Raw genomic sequence first — 17,718 nt, forward strand, 5'->3', positions numbered from 1 at the left:
ACTCACTATGTAGACCAGGCTGGCCTTGAACTCACAGAGATCTGCCTGCCTCTGCCTCCCAAGTGCTGGGATTATAGGCGTGTGCCACCATACCTGGCTTTGAACCACACTTTTAAGGAAATGAATTTAGAATAACAGGGAAATGTAATTCCTGGGGGAGAGATCATAAAAGGAATGAAAATAGAATGGATAGAGTGTGAGAGTGTGTGTGTTTGTGTGTGTGATGGGAATGGTGAGTTCATATTCTAATATGACAAAAATAATAAAACTAAAAAGGTAAAGCTAAAAGAGCCTCACTTCATGGAGACCCTCAACTAAGAATTGGACCTGGTTCTGTGGGCAAGAATTTCATTTCTAGGAAGAAATAACTATATTTTTCCTGTCTTACTTACATTTCTTGTTGCTGTGACAAAATACCTGACAGAAGCAACTTGAGGAAGGAAGGGCTTATTTTGGTTCACAGCTTAAGGTTACAGTCTCTAATGCAGGAAAGGTATATGGTGGCAGGTGCTTCAAGCAGCTGTCATATTACATCCACAGTCAGGAAATAGAAAGATAAATGTTGGTGCTCAGCCTGCTTTTTCCTTTTTAGTCAATCAAGGATCCCAGCTCACAGAATAGTACCACCCAGTTAGGTTGGGTCTTCCCATCTCAGTTGCCCAGTCTAGAAACTCACAGACCTGCCCATAGATTTGTCTCCTAACTGATTTTAGATCATTCAAGTTGACAGGCAGTATTAACTACCACAGGTCCATATCTTGGCACCTTGATACTTAAACATCAGGTGACTAGGCTTACATAGCAAGTGCTTTTACCTACTGAGCCATCTTAACCTTGACTGGCTTGGAAGGCAGTATATGGACCAGACTGGTCTTGAACTCACAGAGATCCTCCTGTCTCTGCCTCTCTAGTACTGGGATTAAAGGCATGTGCTACCACACCCACCAAAACATCTCTTTTAAGCCATAGTCTTCCACCCCTTGTCTCCATAAGCTCACAGTTAGCTTTTCATAATGCAAAATCCTTTCAATCCAACTTCAAAAGGCCCAGTAGTTTTAAGCTGTTCAAAAATGTAAACACAAAATATTCTGAGACTCAAGTAGTCTCTCTTTTTTTGTAATCTTTTTTTGAAAAATGTGTATGAGTAAGTAGTACCTGCATGTGTGTAAGTGCACCGTGGTGTGCAGTGCCCACAGAGGACAGAAGAGGGTATCAGATCTCCTGGAACTGGAGTTATGGACTGTTGTTAGCCTCCATGTGTGTGCTGGGAATCAAACCCAGGTCCTTTGCAAGATCAGCCGGTACTCTTAACCACTGAGCCATCTCTCCAGCCCTCAGGCAGTCTCTTTAACTTTTCTAACATACAGTGACAGGGTAAACATTTTCATTCCAAAATGGATGAATTAGAGCATAACAAGGAAATATGAAACAAAACCCAGGAAGGCAAACACTGACTTCTGAGGCTTTGTGTTGGGAATCTGGGGCTTCTGATGGACCTATCCGGTCTCCAAAGGGCTTAGTAGCCCTACCCCTCCAGCTGTGTTATCTGCCACACACATAGCTTCTTCCTTGGGCCAGTTTGATTCAGTGCTTTCCTTAGTGGACATCCTATAGCCTTGGCATTTCCAATATCCTGAGATCTCCATTGTACTTAGGCTTCACCTTCACAGCTCACACAGGGACCTCTCAGGGCCTCCTTGCAGGGAATCAAATCCTGTTTCACATCACTTTGCCTCAGCAGCCTCCTGGAACCTAGACACAGTCTCCATGATCCTCTTGTTCTTACATCTGTGATATCTCTAAATCCAGTACTAGGATGGATAACACTGCCAACTTCTGCTGCCAGCTCCAAATGTAGCTTGGTCCCCTTGAACCACAATTGTATTGGACTCTGTGCCCTAAAGGTTGACCCTGGGGAGACACCAGGTGGTTGGTTTCAAATAAGAAACCCCTTCAGCGGCATTCTTTGATTAGGCTATAAGTGAGTTTAGATTTTCACAAGATGGAGCCTTTGATAGGTAGGGCTTTGTCCTCAAGGTACCATTCCTGTTGTCTCAATGCAGAGCTATTCTCCTACCATCCTTTTCTGCAGCTTTAAACTCCCTCCTTGACCCATTAAACAGCACCTCATTTTTCATCTTTTTATTCTGCTTGTTGCATTTTTCCACTGAAGATCTAGGCAAGACAGCAAACATAACAGTGACATAGCCTGGATACTATCCTATCTTAAAATTTCATCCACCAAACAAATTATTGTGAATTTGGGTCCATTATTTGTGAATTCAGTCTCAAGTTCTCAGGACACAGGCAGAATGTACCCCAATTCTTTTCCAGAATATAACATGAATGGTCTCTAGCTCAGTTCCCAGTAAAGTCATGTTTTCCTCTGAAACCTCATTATCCAGGCCTCCACTCTCTGTTTCTGTCAGCATTCTGGTTTTCCAGCATTCTAGGGCTTTTCTAGCTCAAAGTTCCAAACTTTTCCACATTCCTTCCACAAAGCAGTCCCAGAGGTCTAAGAACCACATGATTAGGTTCATCACAGCAATGGCTATACTCCTTGGTACCAGTTTTCTGACATAGTTACTTTTCTTTTTATGATGAAATACCAAAGTAACTTAAGGAAGGGTTTGAGGGTATATATAGTCTTTCAAGGCAGGGAAAGCATTGCATCTGGAACTTGAGAGCAGCTGATCACATTGCATCCATAGTCAGGAGACAGAGAGAGATGAATGCTGGTGCTCAACTCATTTTCTCCTTTTATTCAGTCTGTGCCCCTAGCTCACATTCAGAGTGGGCCTTCCCACCTCAATTTACCCAATCTAGAATCCCGCACAGACATACTTCAGTAAGTTTGTCTCCTGGGTAATTCTAGATCCTGTCAAGTTTATAGTGCTGACCACCACTGTTTCCCCTTTTTCTGAGTTTCTAGATGGTACTGCAGAGCTTCAGAGGAAAGAGCAGGCACTGTGGCCTGGATTATTTTGAGGATACATGAGCATTGCACTGACTCTGAAAGACAGATTCAAGCATGTGACCACATGTGCTGGTTTCCACTTTGTGTAGGGTACTAGAAATGCAAAGATGAATACAAAATGCATGAGTCCTCAGGACGCTCACTGTGGAAGCTCACCGTACCATGAGGGCGGGGGGGGGTGAGGAGGCAAACCTATGAATAGTGACTGCAGAGCAATGAGAGAAACGGATGGGCTAAGGAAGTGCTGAATAAGAGGTGACTGGGCGTAAGATGCCTCAAGGGGGAGACTTCAGAGAGGAGGGAGACTAATTCGGGTATAAAGATCAGAGGAGGTAAGGCCTCTGGACAAAAGGATATGTTCAAAGAAACAAATAGTTTGTTCTTTTAGGAACCTCAATGTTTAGTTGAAATGCAGTGGAGAAAGGGAAAGAAAAGGTAACAGCAGGAAGTGAAACTGATGGGTTTGGTTAGGCTGAATGAGTAGATTTGAAGATTATTTTGAAAATCTGTGCTTCTCAGTCTTTTTTCTGCCTTTCAGCTATTTATGCAAATAAAAATCAGTCATCATTAAAGACTGATAGGGAGATGGATGAGAGAAGCGATAGCAAATGGTATTCTTAAAATGAGCCAGGGGTTTTAGAGGTTAAAACTGTTCTAACAATATTAAGATGTTATTTGCCTTTTGGAGGTCAGCAGAGATTTCCAGACTCTGTAATGGATGTGTAATGACTAAGGTTAAAAGGAGAACAAAAAGGCATCCCCTGCATATGTGTGCCTCCCCCCAATACATACACATGCTAAGTAGAGAAGCATTTTCCACGTTATAATGTCTAAGGACTAATTTCTGTGTGTGTATGGTTTGTGTGCATATGTGTGCACTTACCTGTGCATGCACATGTGGAGGGAGGTCAGAGGTCAGTGTTGAATGTCTTCTGCACTAGGATTATAGAAGCACAAGATTGCACCTGTTTTTTTATGTGGGTACTGGGGATCCAAACTCTGGTGTACTTTATCCACTAAGTCATCTTCTCAGTTCCATGTTTCTTTTTTTAAATTAGCATATATTTTATAAAATAATGGGTTTCACTCCAACATTTTCATGAATGTGTATAACATACTTTGATCACATTTATCTCTCTTCAAGGTATTAATTATATTAAAAATGGATTTTGTTATAATATTTGTTTTTGTTTTTGAGACTGGCCTCCAGCTTACTGTGTAGCCTGAGGATGATCTTGAACTTTTGATTCTGCCTCAACCTCGCAAATGCTGGAATTATAAGCATATGCCACTACTCCCAATTTATGTGTTCATTGAGCTAGGCAAGCACTCTGCCAACTGAACTACGTCTCATGCCCTCATTCCAGTACTGTCATGCATGTGTGTAGTGTGCTTTGATCGTATTCACCTCTTTCTGAGGGCTAGTTACAAAGAGGACTAAGAAATGGAAAAAAGGTGAACACCTCAATGGGAAAAGGAGATAAAGGTCATTAACAGGAAATTCACAGTTCAGATAGACATTTCCTGTTGCATCACCTGCAAAGTGAGGCTCCACGGATGTGAGCATCTTTCCAGCAGTGAGGTTTATTTTTTTTTAAGATTTTATTTTATTTTATTTATTTTATTTTCTTATTTTATTTTATTTTGTGTGCGAGTCTTTTAACTGCATGCATGTAAATGCACCATGTTGTGCAGTGCCCACAGGAGCCAGAAGAGGGCATTGGATCCCCTGGAACTGGAGTTATGGACAGTTGTTAGCCACCATGTGGGTGCTGGGAACCAAACCCAGGTCCTCTGCAAGAGCAGTCAGTGCTCTAACTGCTGAACCCTTCAGCAGTGGGTTTTTGCTACTGCTTTCCCTCTCTGTTGATGACATGTCTCTTTCACAGATACCTTGTGTTGCTTTCAGACCTGTTCTGCCTTCCCCTCACCGGCCCCACACCCACCCATAGGAGCACTGTAGTCACACAAATTTTCTCATGTTCTCTTTTCCTAAAGTAAGCACGAAACTCTTTTGAGGTTTTCCAAGTATGTTTACAACTTATAAAAAAGGAAAAACAGATGGTGAGCCAAAGGTTTCATCTTAGCCTCTGCCCACTCTGTTTTAAATTTGGATCTTGTAAGAAGAGATTAAAAACTTCACACAGTGGTGGGGCTTCATCTGCATAAAACATTTCAGGAACATTTCTGAGCCTTCCTTTTCCCAACGTCTCTCAAAAATTGGAAGTGATAAGTTTCTCTGGATTGTAAGTAAGATAGATGAGCACTGGTGATAGCATGGGCCTGCCGTGGGTGGCTGCCCTCCTGTCAGTGATAAATGTTGATTTTCTCCTGTCTGATACTATTCCTTCAGAGAAAAAACAAAAACAAAACCCCTTCACTTTCTTCTTTACCCATTCCTTTAGAGGTCCAGGTGAAGGATATGTGACATTTGAGTATATATGGTACCAACATTTTAGGGTTTTGAATAGTAGTTAGTGGTGGTGGTTGTGTTTTTGAAACAGGGTGTTACTTTTTGGCCCACTGCCCTTAAACTCTCAGTCCTCCAACTTTAGTCTCTGAAGTGCTGGGATTACGGTTGTGTGCCAGCGTGCCTGGTATAAAGTCAACTTTGAGATTCTTCCCCATTATTCTCTACATTTAATTCAGCTAAGTTGTTTTTTCTTTGGTTTGGTTTGGTTTTGAGACAGGGTGTTATGTAGCTGAAGCTGGCTTTGAACTCTAATACTTTTCTCTCCAGGTCCTGAGGGCTGGATTATAGTATGTGCCACTATGTCCTACTTGTCTTGGGTGTTTTATTTTGGCTTTGTTTTTGTGGTGTTAAGGATCTGAAGACATTGAAAACAAAACAAAGCACAGTTCTTACCTCCTAGTAAGTTTGATGCCAGCCTGTATCAGATAGACCCTGCTTCAAAAGAGCAGACCAAAACAAAACAGAAAGTGGGTTGAGGGACTGATAGCTTATTCTGGAACCAAACATGAGGAAAACAGCTTTAGATTCTCCAAAATTCTATGTTCTACTGTGGTAACAGTTCCATGAATTAATTTTTTTTTTTTTTTTTTGGTCTTTTTGAGACAGGATCTCCCTATAGCCCCAGCTGGCCTGGAACTCTCTATGTAGACCAGACTGGTCTCGAGGTCATAGAGATCCATCTGCCTCTGCCTCGGAGTGCTGGGATTAAAGGCAAGCACCACTATGCCTGGCTATGAAATTTTTATAGTAACAGAACAAAGAAAGTCAACATATTTTTCAAATACATTGGTGGAGATGTCACACCAAAGTGTCAGTAAAGTGGGGAGAGGGGGTTCTAGGTTGAGGAGTCTTTTGCTGTAGGTCTCAGATGTTGTCTGTTGACTTTCTTGGGTTTTGGGTTAGTGGAAGCTAGTGGTCTGCACTTACCAGGTATTCACAAGAATGCACGGTCAGACACAGGGCTAAAGATAGTCCAAGAAAAACTGAAATTAGACTCTGGACCTGTAACATTCCAATGTGTCCACAATGATTGCAGTTCTTGGTTTTTTTTTGGGGGGGAGGGTCTTTTTGAGATGGTCTCCGTGTAACCCCAGCTGACCTGGAACTCACTATGTAGACCAGGCTGGCCTTGAACTGAGATCTGCCTGCCTCTGCCTCCCAAGTGCTCAGACTACAGACATTCACCAACATGCCAGGCTTATGATTGTAGTTCTGATCAATTAATCAGACTTTGTAGAATATTTAATGTAGATGCAGTTTCTTTTAGGGAACTTTAATTTACAGATCAAACATGGGATAGTATATATGCTAGGCAAGCACTCTACCACTGACATACACACCCTACTTTCAAGTGTTTTACAGACCTACAACTGTATCTAGTTCAGAATAGCTATGAATGTGACCCAACATAAAATCATAAATTTGCATAAAACTTTATGAAATTTTTTTGATTTTTTTTTTGATAATTCAATTGCGAAGCTCTTTAAAAAATTCTGTGTATTTTGCCTGCATGTATGTATTTCTACCTAATGTGTGCCTGGTGCACTTGGAAGCCAGATGGGGGCATTGGATCCCCTGTAATTGGAGTTCCAGATGATTATGAGCTGCCACGTGTGTGCTGGGAATAGAGCCCTGGTTGTCTGCGAGAGCAGTAAGTGCTCTTAACTGCTGAGCCTTCTCCAACCAGTTTTGAACTTCTTAGGTATGAACTTTGTATATGACATCATGTTGCAGTGTGGAGGGTTAGATACTCTTGTATGTGACAATGGATATATTTTGCTCATTCTTCTTTAATTTGAAGTTTGTACTGTTTAATGAAAGAGGAGTTGACTTGCTGTGAATCTCAAGTTACATCACAAGTCATCCACTTACTTTGGACATTTTTAAAGAGTTGGTTTATTCTTTGATAATACCTGCTTTACAGAATTGTCATTAATTAAGGTAACAAGTGAATTAAATGGCAATTAGTAGATAATTTGATAAATAGCACAGACTGGCAAGCGTTCAATTTTTTGTCTCTCCTAGTATCTCCATCTTTAAAATGGTGTTGCAGCTGGGCATCGCAGCACTGAGGCAGAAGGACCACCAAAGTTTAAGGCCGTTCTGGGCTACATATTGAGTTGATGGTACCCTGTGCTACATAGTGAGATTCTCTATTAAAACATAAGACCAAAATGAAACAAAAAAGGTGTTGGGGATCTGGAGAGATGACTCGGTGGTTAGGAGCGCTTACTGCACAGCCATGAGGACTTTAGTTCAAACAAACTGGACATGGTCTTGGAAACACCTGTAACCCCCTCACTTGTGTGTGTATGTCAGGGGGGTGGGGAGGGCAAGACGGGAAGATCACTGGGGCTTGTTGGATGAAAGCCTAGCCAAAAAACATGCCACCTCCAGGTTCAGGGAGAGATTCTGCTTCAGAGGAATAAAGAGGAGTGTGATAGAGAAGGACACCTGATGCCCTCCTCTGGCTTCCATGCCTGCACGCATATGTACACATACACTGTACACACACACACATACAAGGAAGAAAGTTGTTAAAACTGTATTTATTTAGGACTTATTAGTTGATATTGAAATTAAGCATTTAACAGTAACCTATGGCTTTTTTGTTGTTATTGAGACAGATTCTCACCATATAGCCCTGCTGGCCTGGAATTCACTGTGTAGACTAGGCTGATCTTGAACTTTACAAAGATCTGCCTAGCTTGATGCCTTCCAAGTGCTGAAATTAAAGGCATGTGTCACCACGCTCAGCAAGGCTGGTCATTTATGTCACCTATATAAGCTGCTCCTTATTTCTTAGTAACTTTTGCATCCCCTTATTTACCACATCCCTCAGCAAAAACCTGAGATGAAATTCTTGGCCCACCACTTTTACAACATTGAGAACATTCCTGTTTAAGATATCATCAACACTTTAAATACAAGGTTTTGTTGTTTTTATTTTTGGCCTCTCAGGTCACCTCTGACATCACTGTAGAAGTTGTTCCCATTTTATGTGTTTAAAGCACAATATGATAGGCAGTCCCTTTTAAAGTTCAAGACTCTACTCTTAAATAATATAGCTCTCTAGGATTATAGACTGTATATGCTACATTCATAGACTTGGTGGTGCTGTGGTCTCTTTCTTCGAATCCCTTGGTAGTCGACCCTAGGACCTTGTTGCATGGTAAGTGCAGCTCTACCACTGAACTACATTCCTGGTCCCTTTGGTTTCTTTTTTCATGATTCTTTGTCTTAACTTTATTTTTATATGTATGAGTGTTTTGCCAGGATGTATGTAAATGCAACCATGTTGTGCAGTGCCCACAGAGGCCAGAAGAGGGCGTTGGATTCCCTGGAACTACAGTTATGGATGGTTGTTAAATACTATGTGGCTACTGGGAACTGAACCCTGGTCCTCTGTAAGAACAGCCAGTGCTCTTAATTGCTGAGCCATCTCTCCAGTTTCCCTTCACTTTCTTAATTTTACACCATTGCAAACATCAAAAGAAAGGTTTCTCTTCTCTCTCTCTCTCCCACCCTCCCTCCCTCCCTCTTTCCCTGTCTTGAGACATGATCTCTCTAGCCCAGCTGACCTGGAACTCACGATGTAGACCAGACTGACCTCCATCTCACAGAGATCCACTTGCCTCAAGACTCCTGAGTGCTGGGATTAATGGTGTGTGCCAACATGCCCAAGTTTTTGTTATTGTTGTTAATATTCTATTTATTATTTTTATATGATTGTTTTTGCCTGCATGTAAGTGCACCGTGTGCATACAATGCTGACAAAGGCCAGAAGAGGGTATCAGATCACCTGGAACTGGAGTTACAGATGGTTTGTTAGCTGCCATGTGGGTGCTGGAAACCAAACCTGGGTCCTCTGGGAGAACAAAGTGCTATTTACCACTGAGCCATCTCTTCAGTCTCTATTTTTATTAATTTATTTATTAATTTTTTTTTTTGTGGGGGAAAAGGGTGCACCACAGTGCATGTGTGGAGGTCAGAGGACAACTTGCTTCTCTTTCTACCCTGTGGGTCCAGGAATTGAATTCAGGTCATCAGGCTTGGCAACAAGCACTTTTACCCACTGAGCCATCTTGCCTGACCCCTTAAGAAAAGATTTGTGAGCCGGGTGGTGCACGCCTTTAATCCCAGCACTCGGGAGGCAGAGACAGGCAGATCTCTGTGAGTTCAAGGCCAGCCTGGTCTACAGAGTGAGTTCCAGGACAGCTGGGGCTACAGGGAGACCCTGTCTCAAAAAGACCAAAAACAAAAAAAGATGCTTGCTACCAGTCCTGACAACCTGAGTTTGATTCCTGGAACCCACATGGTGGAAGGAGAGAATGGATTCCCCCAAGCTGTCCTCTACAAGTGTGCCATGGCACATATGTACCAACACACATACAAACACCAAACCAAATGTCAGCTTTTTAAATAATAAGAAAAATATTGTTAGGTATAAATAGGACTTTCAGATTGCTGCAAATACAAAGTAGACTAGTTTAATGTCAGATCTTCAAACTGGTGCTGAAATGCCTTAATCGGTGTTATATAATGGACAGCTAAAATCATCTAATGCAAAGATCAGCAGATTTCCCTGTGAACAGTTAGTAAATATTTTAGGCTTTGTGTTTCATAAGTCTGTTAGAGAAATTAAGCTTTGCCACTGTAGTGCAAAGAATATATAAAATACATTGTAGAATAGCCAGAGAATATATGAACAATGTGAATAAAAAAGCCCCATCTTTTCTTAGAAAAACAGTGGACTGTAATTTTCCAGTGAACTTGTTTTAAAAATATGAGTAGGAAGGGACTGGAGAAATGGCTCAGTGGTTAAGAGCACTTGCTGCTCTTCCAGAGGGCCTGGATTCAGTTACCAGCACATACATCAGATCACTTACAAACTTGCCAGTAACTCTAGCTCCAGGGGATCCAGTGCCCTCTTCTGACCTCTGTGGGCACCACACATACATGGCACACAGATAGAGAGACATAAATTTAAAAAATAAAATCTTTTTTAAAAAGTCCTTAAACATGTTTTGAAAGAATGATTTATTGAGTGCACTGCAAGAGGGCAACGAGCTGGGCAGATAGTAGCATAGTGCCTGCATCCAAAATTATGTATGTATGTATGTATGTATGTATGTATGTGTGTGTGTATGTATTTATTTATTTTTTGCGACAGGGTCTCCTTGTAGTGGGTCTGGCCTGGAACTCACAGAAATTGGCCTGCCTCTGCCTCCTGAGTGCTGGGATTAAAGACGTGTGCCACCATGCCCGGCTGGAGGTTTTTAAAAAAATATTTATTTTTATTTTATGTGTATGAGTGTGTTGCCTGCATGTATGTAAGTGCACTGTGGCATGCAGTGCCCATGGAGATCTGAAGAGGGTGTTGGATTTCCTGGAACTGGAGTTACAGATGGTTATTAACCACCATGTGGGTTCTGGGAACTGAACCCAGTTCCTTTGCAAGAGCAGCCAGTGTTCTTAACCACTGAGCCAAGCCAACTCTCCAGCCCCGTGGATGAGTGTTTGCCTGGATGTATGTAAGTAAACTACATTTATGCAAGGCCTGCAGAGAACAGAAGAAGGCATGGGATCCCCTGGAACTGAAGTTAAGAATAGTTTTTACCCACCATGTGGGTACTAGAAACTGAACCAGGGTCCTCTGCAAAAGCAGCAAGTGCTGTTAACCTCTGAGCCATCTCTCCAACTCCATATACTAATTTAGGGCTGGAGAGATGACTCAGCAGTTAAGAGCATTGACTACTCTTGTAGAGGACCAGGGTTCGATTCCCAGCATCCATATGGCAGCTAACAACTATCTGTAACTCCAATTCTCGGAAATCCGACACCCTCTTCTAACCTCCATGGGCTCTGCACAACACAGGTGTACTTACATACATATAGGCAATACACTCATTCACATAAAATAAAGATCGTACATTAAAAAATTGTTTTAGAGCTGAGTGTGGTGGCACACGCCTTTAATCCCAGCACTCGGGAGGCAGAGGCAGGTGAATCACTGTGAGTTCAAGGTCTACATAGTGAGTTCCAGGTCAACTGGGGCTACAGGGAGACCTTGTCTCAAAAAAAAAAAAAAATACTGTTTTAGATCAGTGTTATTGCAGCTGAATTAGCTAAAATGAATGATAAGGAAGGACTTTACAACTGAAAATATTAGTATAATGCATTTTAACATTTTATTATGAAATATAATACAGAAAAGTACATCTAACAGAGATGTACATTTTGACAAGTTATAAAATAAACACCAGTGACACTGCCAGAGCAAGTTAGGAGATAAGAGTATTGCTAGCACCCCAGAGCCTCTTAACATGCTCTCTAACTATAATCTTTCCTTTCTCCCTTAGGGCTAACCACAATCTTGATTTTTATTGTTATTATATTTTGTTTTGTCTTTTTTTTTTTTTTTTTGGTTTTCTGAGACAAGGTCTCTTGTCTTATGTAGCCTAGGCCGGCCTTACACTTACTATGTAACCAAAGATGGCCTTGAACTCCTGATCCTTCCAAGTGCTAGGATTACTCATATGCACTATTACACCTGGCTTTTTTTTGTGTGTGTGTCTTTTTTTGAGACAGGATCTCTCTGTAGCCACAGCTGCCTAAGATTCCCTATGAAGACCAGGCTGGCCTCAAACTCATAGAGATCTGCCTACCTTTGCCTCCTGAATGCTGGGATTAAAGGTATGAGTAACCACACCCACTCTCTTGTTTTTATGTTTTGAAACAGGGTCTTCCTACATAGCATAGGCTGTCCTTCTCCTGAGTGCTTGGATTGCCAGTTTATATTTCCTTACTTTATGGTTTTATCATTTACATGTATACCTCAAAATATACCTTATTTTTACCAGTTTTTAAACTTTATATTGTAAATAAAAATCATACAAAGGAATTTTTGAGTATATAATTAATATTTTAATACTGTATTCATTTTAGCCATTTAAAATATGGCCAAGGTAGATTGAATTATGGGACATTAAGCACTTTCCATCTTGTGTTCTGGAAAGCTATCATATTTTATGTCTCTTCCTGCTTTTTTTTTTCAATTTTTATTTTGCTTTAGTATCAAATCTTTTTAAAATATTTATTATTTTTATTTTATGTGTATGCATGTATTGCCTGTATGTAGGTAAGGGCACCCATGTTGTGCAATGCCCTTGGAGGTCAGAAGAGGCTATCGGATTTCCTGTAACTGGCCCCTGGAACTGGAGTTACGGACAATTGTTAGCTGCCATATGGGTGCTAGGATTTGAACCTGGGTCTTCTGCAAGAACAACCAGTGTTCTTAACCACTGAGCCATCTCTCCAGCCCCTCTTCCTGCTCTTTAACTGAATTTTCTACCCCTGCAGGGGCCTAATGAGAATTATGTTGGTAAAAGATGTAGCACTTGGCTTTACAAACAGACTTCTCAAGGTCTATATGATGTTATATCACCCTATAAATTTTATGGTGATAGGATTGACTTTGTAGTATTTTATTTTTTATTACTTTATAAACTTAAATATTTAAAATTTTAATGTGTGTGTGTGAAAGAGAGAGAGAAAGAGAGAGAGAGAGAGAGAGGTGAATGCATCTCTGTCGGGCAAGTGTGTGAAGGTCAGAGGACAACTTTCAGTTCTTTCCTTCTACCAGAGGTTCCTGATTTAAACTCGGGTCATTAGGTTTACTTGTCGAGCGCTTTTACCTGCTGAATTATTTTGCCCACCCTTTTTTGCATGTTTTGAGACAGGGTCTCTGTAGCCCAGGTTGGCCTGGAACTCATTATCTATCTAGCTTAAGCTGGCCTCAAGCTCATGGCAGTCCTTTCTCAGACTCCTAAATTACTGGGATTATAGGCGTAAGCCACCATGTCTGGGTGACTTGGTTCTATTTTATAAAGATTAATTATAAATATGAATAGTAATGTATACATATGGTAGATACATACATATATTTGTTTCCTACTACAAGAAACAGTTCAATCATCTAAAACATTGAATTTATAGATATAATACTTTTCTTTTTCAGGTAAAACTTCCACCAATGATGGAAATCATAACTGCAGAGCAGCTGATGGAGTATTTAGGTTAGTGTTGAAGACTGGATGATTTTACATATTTTCAAAGATGTGATTTACCTGTGCTATTTATAATCTATTTTTTAAACTTTTATTTATTATTTTTATTCTATGTGTACGAGTGTATTCCCTGCTTGTATGTGAGTGCACCTGTGTCGTGCAATGCCATGGAGGTCAGAAAAGGGCTTCGGATTCCCCTGGAACTGGAGTTAAGGACGGTTCATAGCTGCCATGTGGGTGCTGGGAATGGAACCTGGGTCCTCTGCAAGAGCAGTCAGTGCTCTTAACCACTGAGCCATCTCTAGCCCCGATATATAATCTATTTTAAATTTATAGTTTTTAATTTGTTGATTGAAATTTTTACCAGTATGTTACTGATGTTGGATGTTGCAGCATTCTCCTGCCAGCATTGGAATTCTATAATATAAATAGACTGGGCAAAATCTAGAGAGCAGCACACTAATTCCTGTAAATTGCAGAGTGGGAGATGGTACTTTCTCTCTGACATTGCATGAGGAAAATATCTTTTTTAAACCTATAGACTTGGATTAAAGATGAAGGAGTTGGGTTGAGGTTGTAGCTCAGTGGTAGAGTGCTTGTCTAGCATAGTGAGGTCCTGGGCTCAATCTGTAGAACTGAAAAGCAAAAACCAGAAAGGGGGTATAAGGTACTTCTTATCAAAGTATGATTTATGGACCTGTGTCAGTTTAGGGAATATTTGTTATCAGGAGCCTCTACCAATATAAAACATTTTAGTAGGCACACTTTAGTTCATCTGAAATTCTTTTTTTTTTTTAAATTTTTAAAATTATTTTATGTGTAGCTGGGCATGATGGCACACACCTTTAATCCCAACACGTGGGAAGCAGAGGCAGGTAGATCTCCATGAGTTCAAAGCCAGCCTGATTTACATAGTGAGTTCCAGGCCAGCTGGGGCTACAGGGAGACTGTCTCAAAAAGACCCCCCCCCCCAAAAATTATGTGTATGAGTGTATTGCCTGCATGTATGTAAGTGCAATGCCCATGGAGGTCAGAAGAGGGCATTGGATCCCCTGGAACTGGAGTTACAGAGGGTTGTTAGCTGACATGTGGTTGTTGGGAACCAAACCTGGGTCCTATGCAAGAGTAGCCAGTGCTCTTAACTGCTGAGTCATCTCTCCAGCCCCTCATCTGAAATTCTTTCTTGTTGAAGGAAGCAGTATATTAATTGCATTCTTTGCCAAACTTCTTATTTCAAACCAGTAGTAATTCAAAAAAAGAGTAGCTTGCTGGGCGTGGTGGTGCATGCCTTTAATCCCAGCACTTGGGAGTCAGAGGCAGGCTGATCTCTGTGAGTTCGAGGCCAGCCTGGTCTCCATAGCGAATCCAGGTCAGCTAGGGCTACAGGGAGACCCTGTCTCAAAAAAAAAAAAAAAAAAAAAAGAGTAGCTTATAGATTGGCCACATAGAATTGAACTTGTTTAGAGAGCAGGCATTTATACAGTATAGTATGTCTTTTACAATTTGGCAAACAAAAACTTAATATTACCAAATAAGATATCTTCATCCATATCCTTCCAGTATTTTTAGTGATTAAATTTTTATTTTAAGGAAAAATTCTTGAGGCTAGAGAGATGCTCTGTGGTTAAAAGCACTGGCTGCTCTTGCAGAGGACCTAGGTTCGATTCCCAGTACCCACACGATGGCCAACAACTGTTGGTAACTCCAGTTCCAGACGAATTCGAATCCCTCTTCTTACCTCCATGGGGATTTCATGACTTGGGTGCGCTTACATATGCAGGCAATATACTCATACACATAAAATAAGAATAATAAGTAAAGTATGTTTACAAATTCTTAAACCAGGCATGGTAGCACATGCCTTTAATCCCAGCACTTAGGAGGCAGAGGCAAGTGGATCTCTGTGAGTTCAAGGCTAGCCTGGTCTACATAATGAGTTCCAGTCCAGCTAAGGCTATAAAGAGACCCTGTCTCAAAACAAAGACCCAAAACCAAGAATTATTGGCAGCCAGCACTGGGGATATGGCTCAATTGGTAAAGTGCTTGCTACACATGCAAAAGGACCTGAGTTTGGATCCCCACCACTCATATAAGAAGCCAAGTATAACAACACCTGCCTGTAATCTCTGGAAGGCAGAGACCAGAAGATCCTTGGGACTCAGTGGCTAGCCAGTCTAACCACTTGGTGAGCTCCAGGTTTGATGAGAGATCAGCCTAAAAACATTGGGTGGAAAGTTATTAAGGAAAACACCATACTTCAATCTCTGGCTTCTACATGCCTACACACATACCTACACACATGACTACGTGCACATACCCACATACAGAAAATATTGTCATCCACATGTGATGGTGCATACCAGTAAGTAATCTCAGAACTTGGCAGGCTGAGGGAAGTTTGAGTTTGAGGTCAGCCTAGGCTACAAATGTTGTCAACTGATAGTTTTTTCTCAACTAGCTAACTGCATTTGTGTGTGTGTGTGTGTGTGTGTGTGTGTGTGTGTGTGTGTGGAGAGAGAGAGAGAGATTGATTTCAATGAAGTAATTGAAATTGGAGCTTTTAGAAAGCCTCTCTTGTAATTCATGTCAGTTAATCCCTGCTTACTGGCTAGGCACCTCATAGTTATGAATAAATTGCCTAGCATGTGTGAGGTCCTGGGTTCAATCTGTAGAACTGAAAACCGAAAAACAGAAAGGGGATATAAGGCACTTCTTATCAAAGTATGATTTATGGACCTCTGTCAATTTAGGGAATATTATTTATCAGGAGCCTCTACCAATATAAGACATGTTAGTAGGCACACTTTAGTTCACCTGAAATTCTTTTTTTTTTAATTTTAATTTTTATTATTTATTTTTTTGGTGTTTTTGAGACAGGGTCTCCCTGTAGCTCCAGCTGCCTGGAACTCACTCTGTAGACCAGGCTGGCCTGGAACTCACAGAGGATCTGCCTGCCTCTGCCTCCGAGTGTTGGGATTAAAGGCGTGCACCACCATGCCTGGCTTCTTTTTTTAATTTTTAAAATTATTTTATGTGTAGCCGGGCGTGATGGCACATACTTTTAATCCCAACACTTGGGAAGCAGAGACATAAAATAAGTTAATTAAAAAAATAAAAACAGCCAGGCATGGTGGCGTGCGCCTTTAATTCCAGCACTTGGGAGGCAGAGGTAGGTGGATCTCTGAGTTCAAGGCCAGCCTGGTCTACATAGTGAGTTCTGGTACAGTTGGGGTCCAGGGAGACTCTGTCTCAAAAAGACCAAAAAAATTAAATAAAAAAATAAAAATAAAAACAGGAAGGCAACTGAATATATAAATCTAGAGCCCAGAAGGGTTCAAGATCAACACAGTATCATGGAAATTTCTTAGGATGGAAATGTCCTAAATCTGTGCTCCCAATTTGATAATCAAGAGCCACATGTGGTCCTTTAATTTTAAAAATGTAGCGAATGTGATCAAGGAACTGAGTTTTCATTTTTATTAGTTTTTAGTTTTTATTTAAATTTGTCCAGGTACACATTGCTGTTGTCTGCCGTATTGGTACAGATCTTTCTGTAAGTTTACATTTGTAGACAAGGTATATAAATGGTAGTTAGAATGGGGAGTCCTAAAGGGAATGGAATTAGAAAGAAGAGAAAGAGTGAGTGGACTGAGTCCAAGATAGGCCAGAGATTCGAAGTTGGAGAAGGAAGAAGACTCAGATAAGTAGAAAAGTATGAGAGATTACTTTCCTAGATTCCAAATGGTGACGTATTTCAGTGGACTGGAAGAAATCAGCTGAATTAAGAACTAACGAAAACTAAAAATTGACTGTTGAATTTAACCATAAGAAGATTATAGAGCTGATGTATTAGTGCATGCCTTTAAGCCCAGCACTTGGGAGGCAAAGGCAGATGGATCTCTGTGAGTTTGAGGCCATCCTGGTCTACATAGTGAGTTTCAGGCTAGCTGGGACTACAGGGAGACCCTGTCTCAAAGAATTAATAATTAATTAATTAAAAATTTTAGCTGGGCATGGTGGCGCACGCCTTTAATCCCAGCACTTGGGAGGCAGAGGCAGGTGGATCTTTGTGAGTTCGAGGCCAGCCTGGTCTACATAGTGAGTTCCAGGACAGCTGGGGCTACAAGGAGATCCTGTCTCAAAAAAAAATCGGGGCTGGAGAGATGGCTCAGCGGTTAAGAACACTGGCTGTTCTTGCA

The 17,718-nt window shown here is 41.0% G+C and overlaps 1 protein-coding gene across 2 annotated transcripts in view; it reads left to right on the forward strand.

Moving 5' to 3' along the window:
- The window catches only part of Mindy2 (MINDY lysine 48 deubiquitinase 2), a 97,419-nt gene that overhangs the window by 2,512 nt on the left and 77,189 nt on the right, over window positions 1–17,718 (forward strand). For both annotated transcript variants that reach the window (XM_008836861.3, XM_008836862.3), the window contains exon 2: window positions 13,471–13,528. In XM_008836861.3, the coding sequence (XP_008835083.1) occupies window positions 13,471–13,528 (58 nt within the window). The remainder of the gene's footprint in view (window positions 1–13,470; window positions 13,529–17,718) is intronic.

Source organism: Nannospalax galili, unplaced genomic scaffold (genome assembly GCF_000622305.1).
Source record: "Nannospalax galili isolate Female #2095 unplaced genomic scaffold, S.galili_v1.0 scaffold117, whole genome shotgun sequence".
NCBI lineage: Eukaryota > Metazoa > Chordata > Mammalia > Rodentia > Spalacidae > Nannospalax > Nannospalax galili.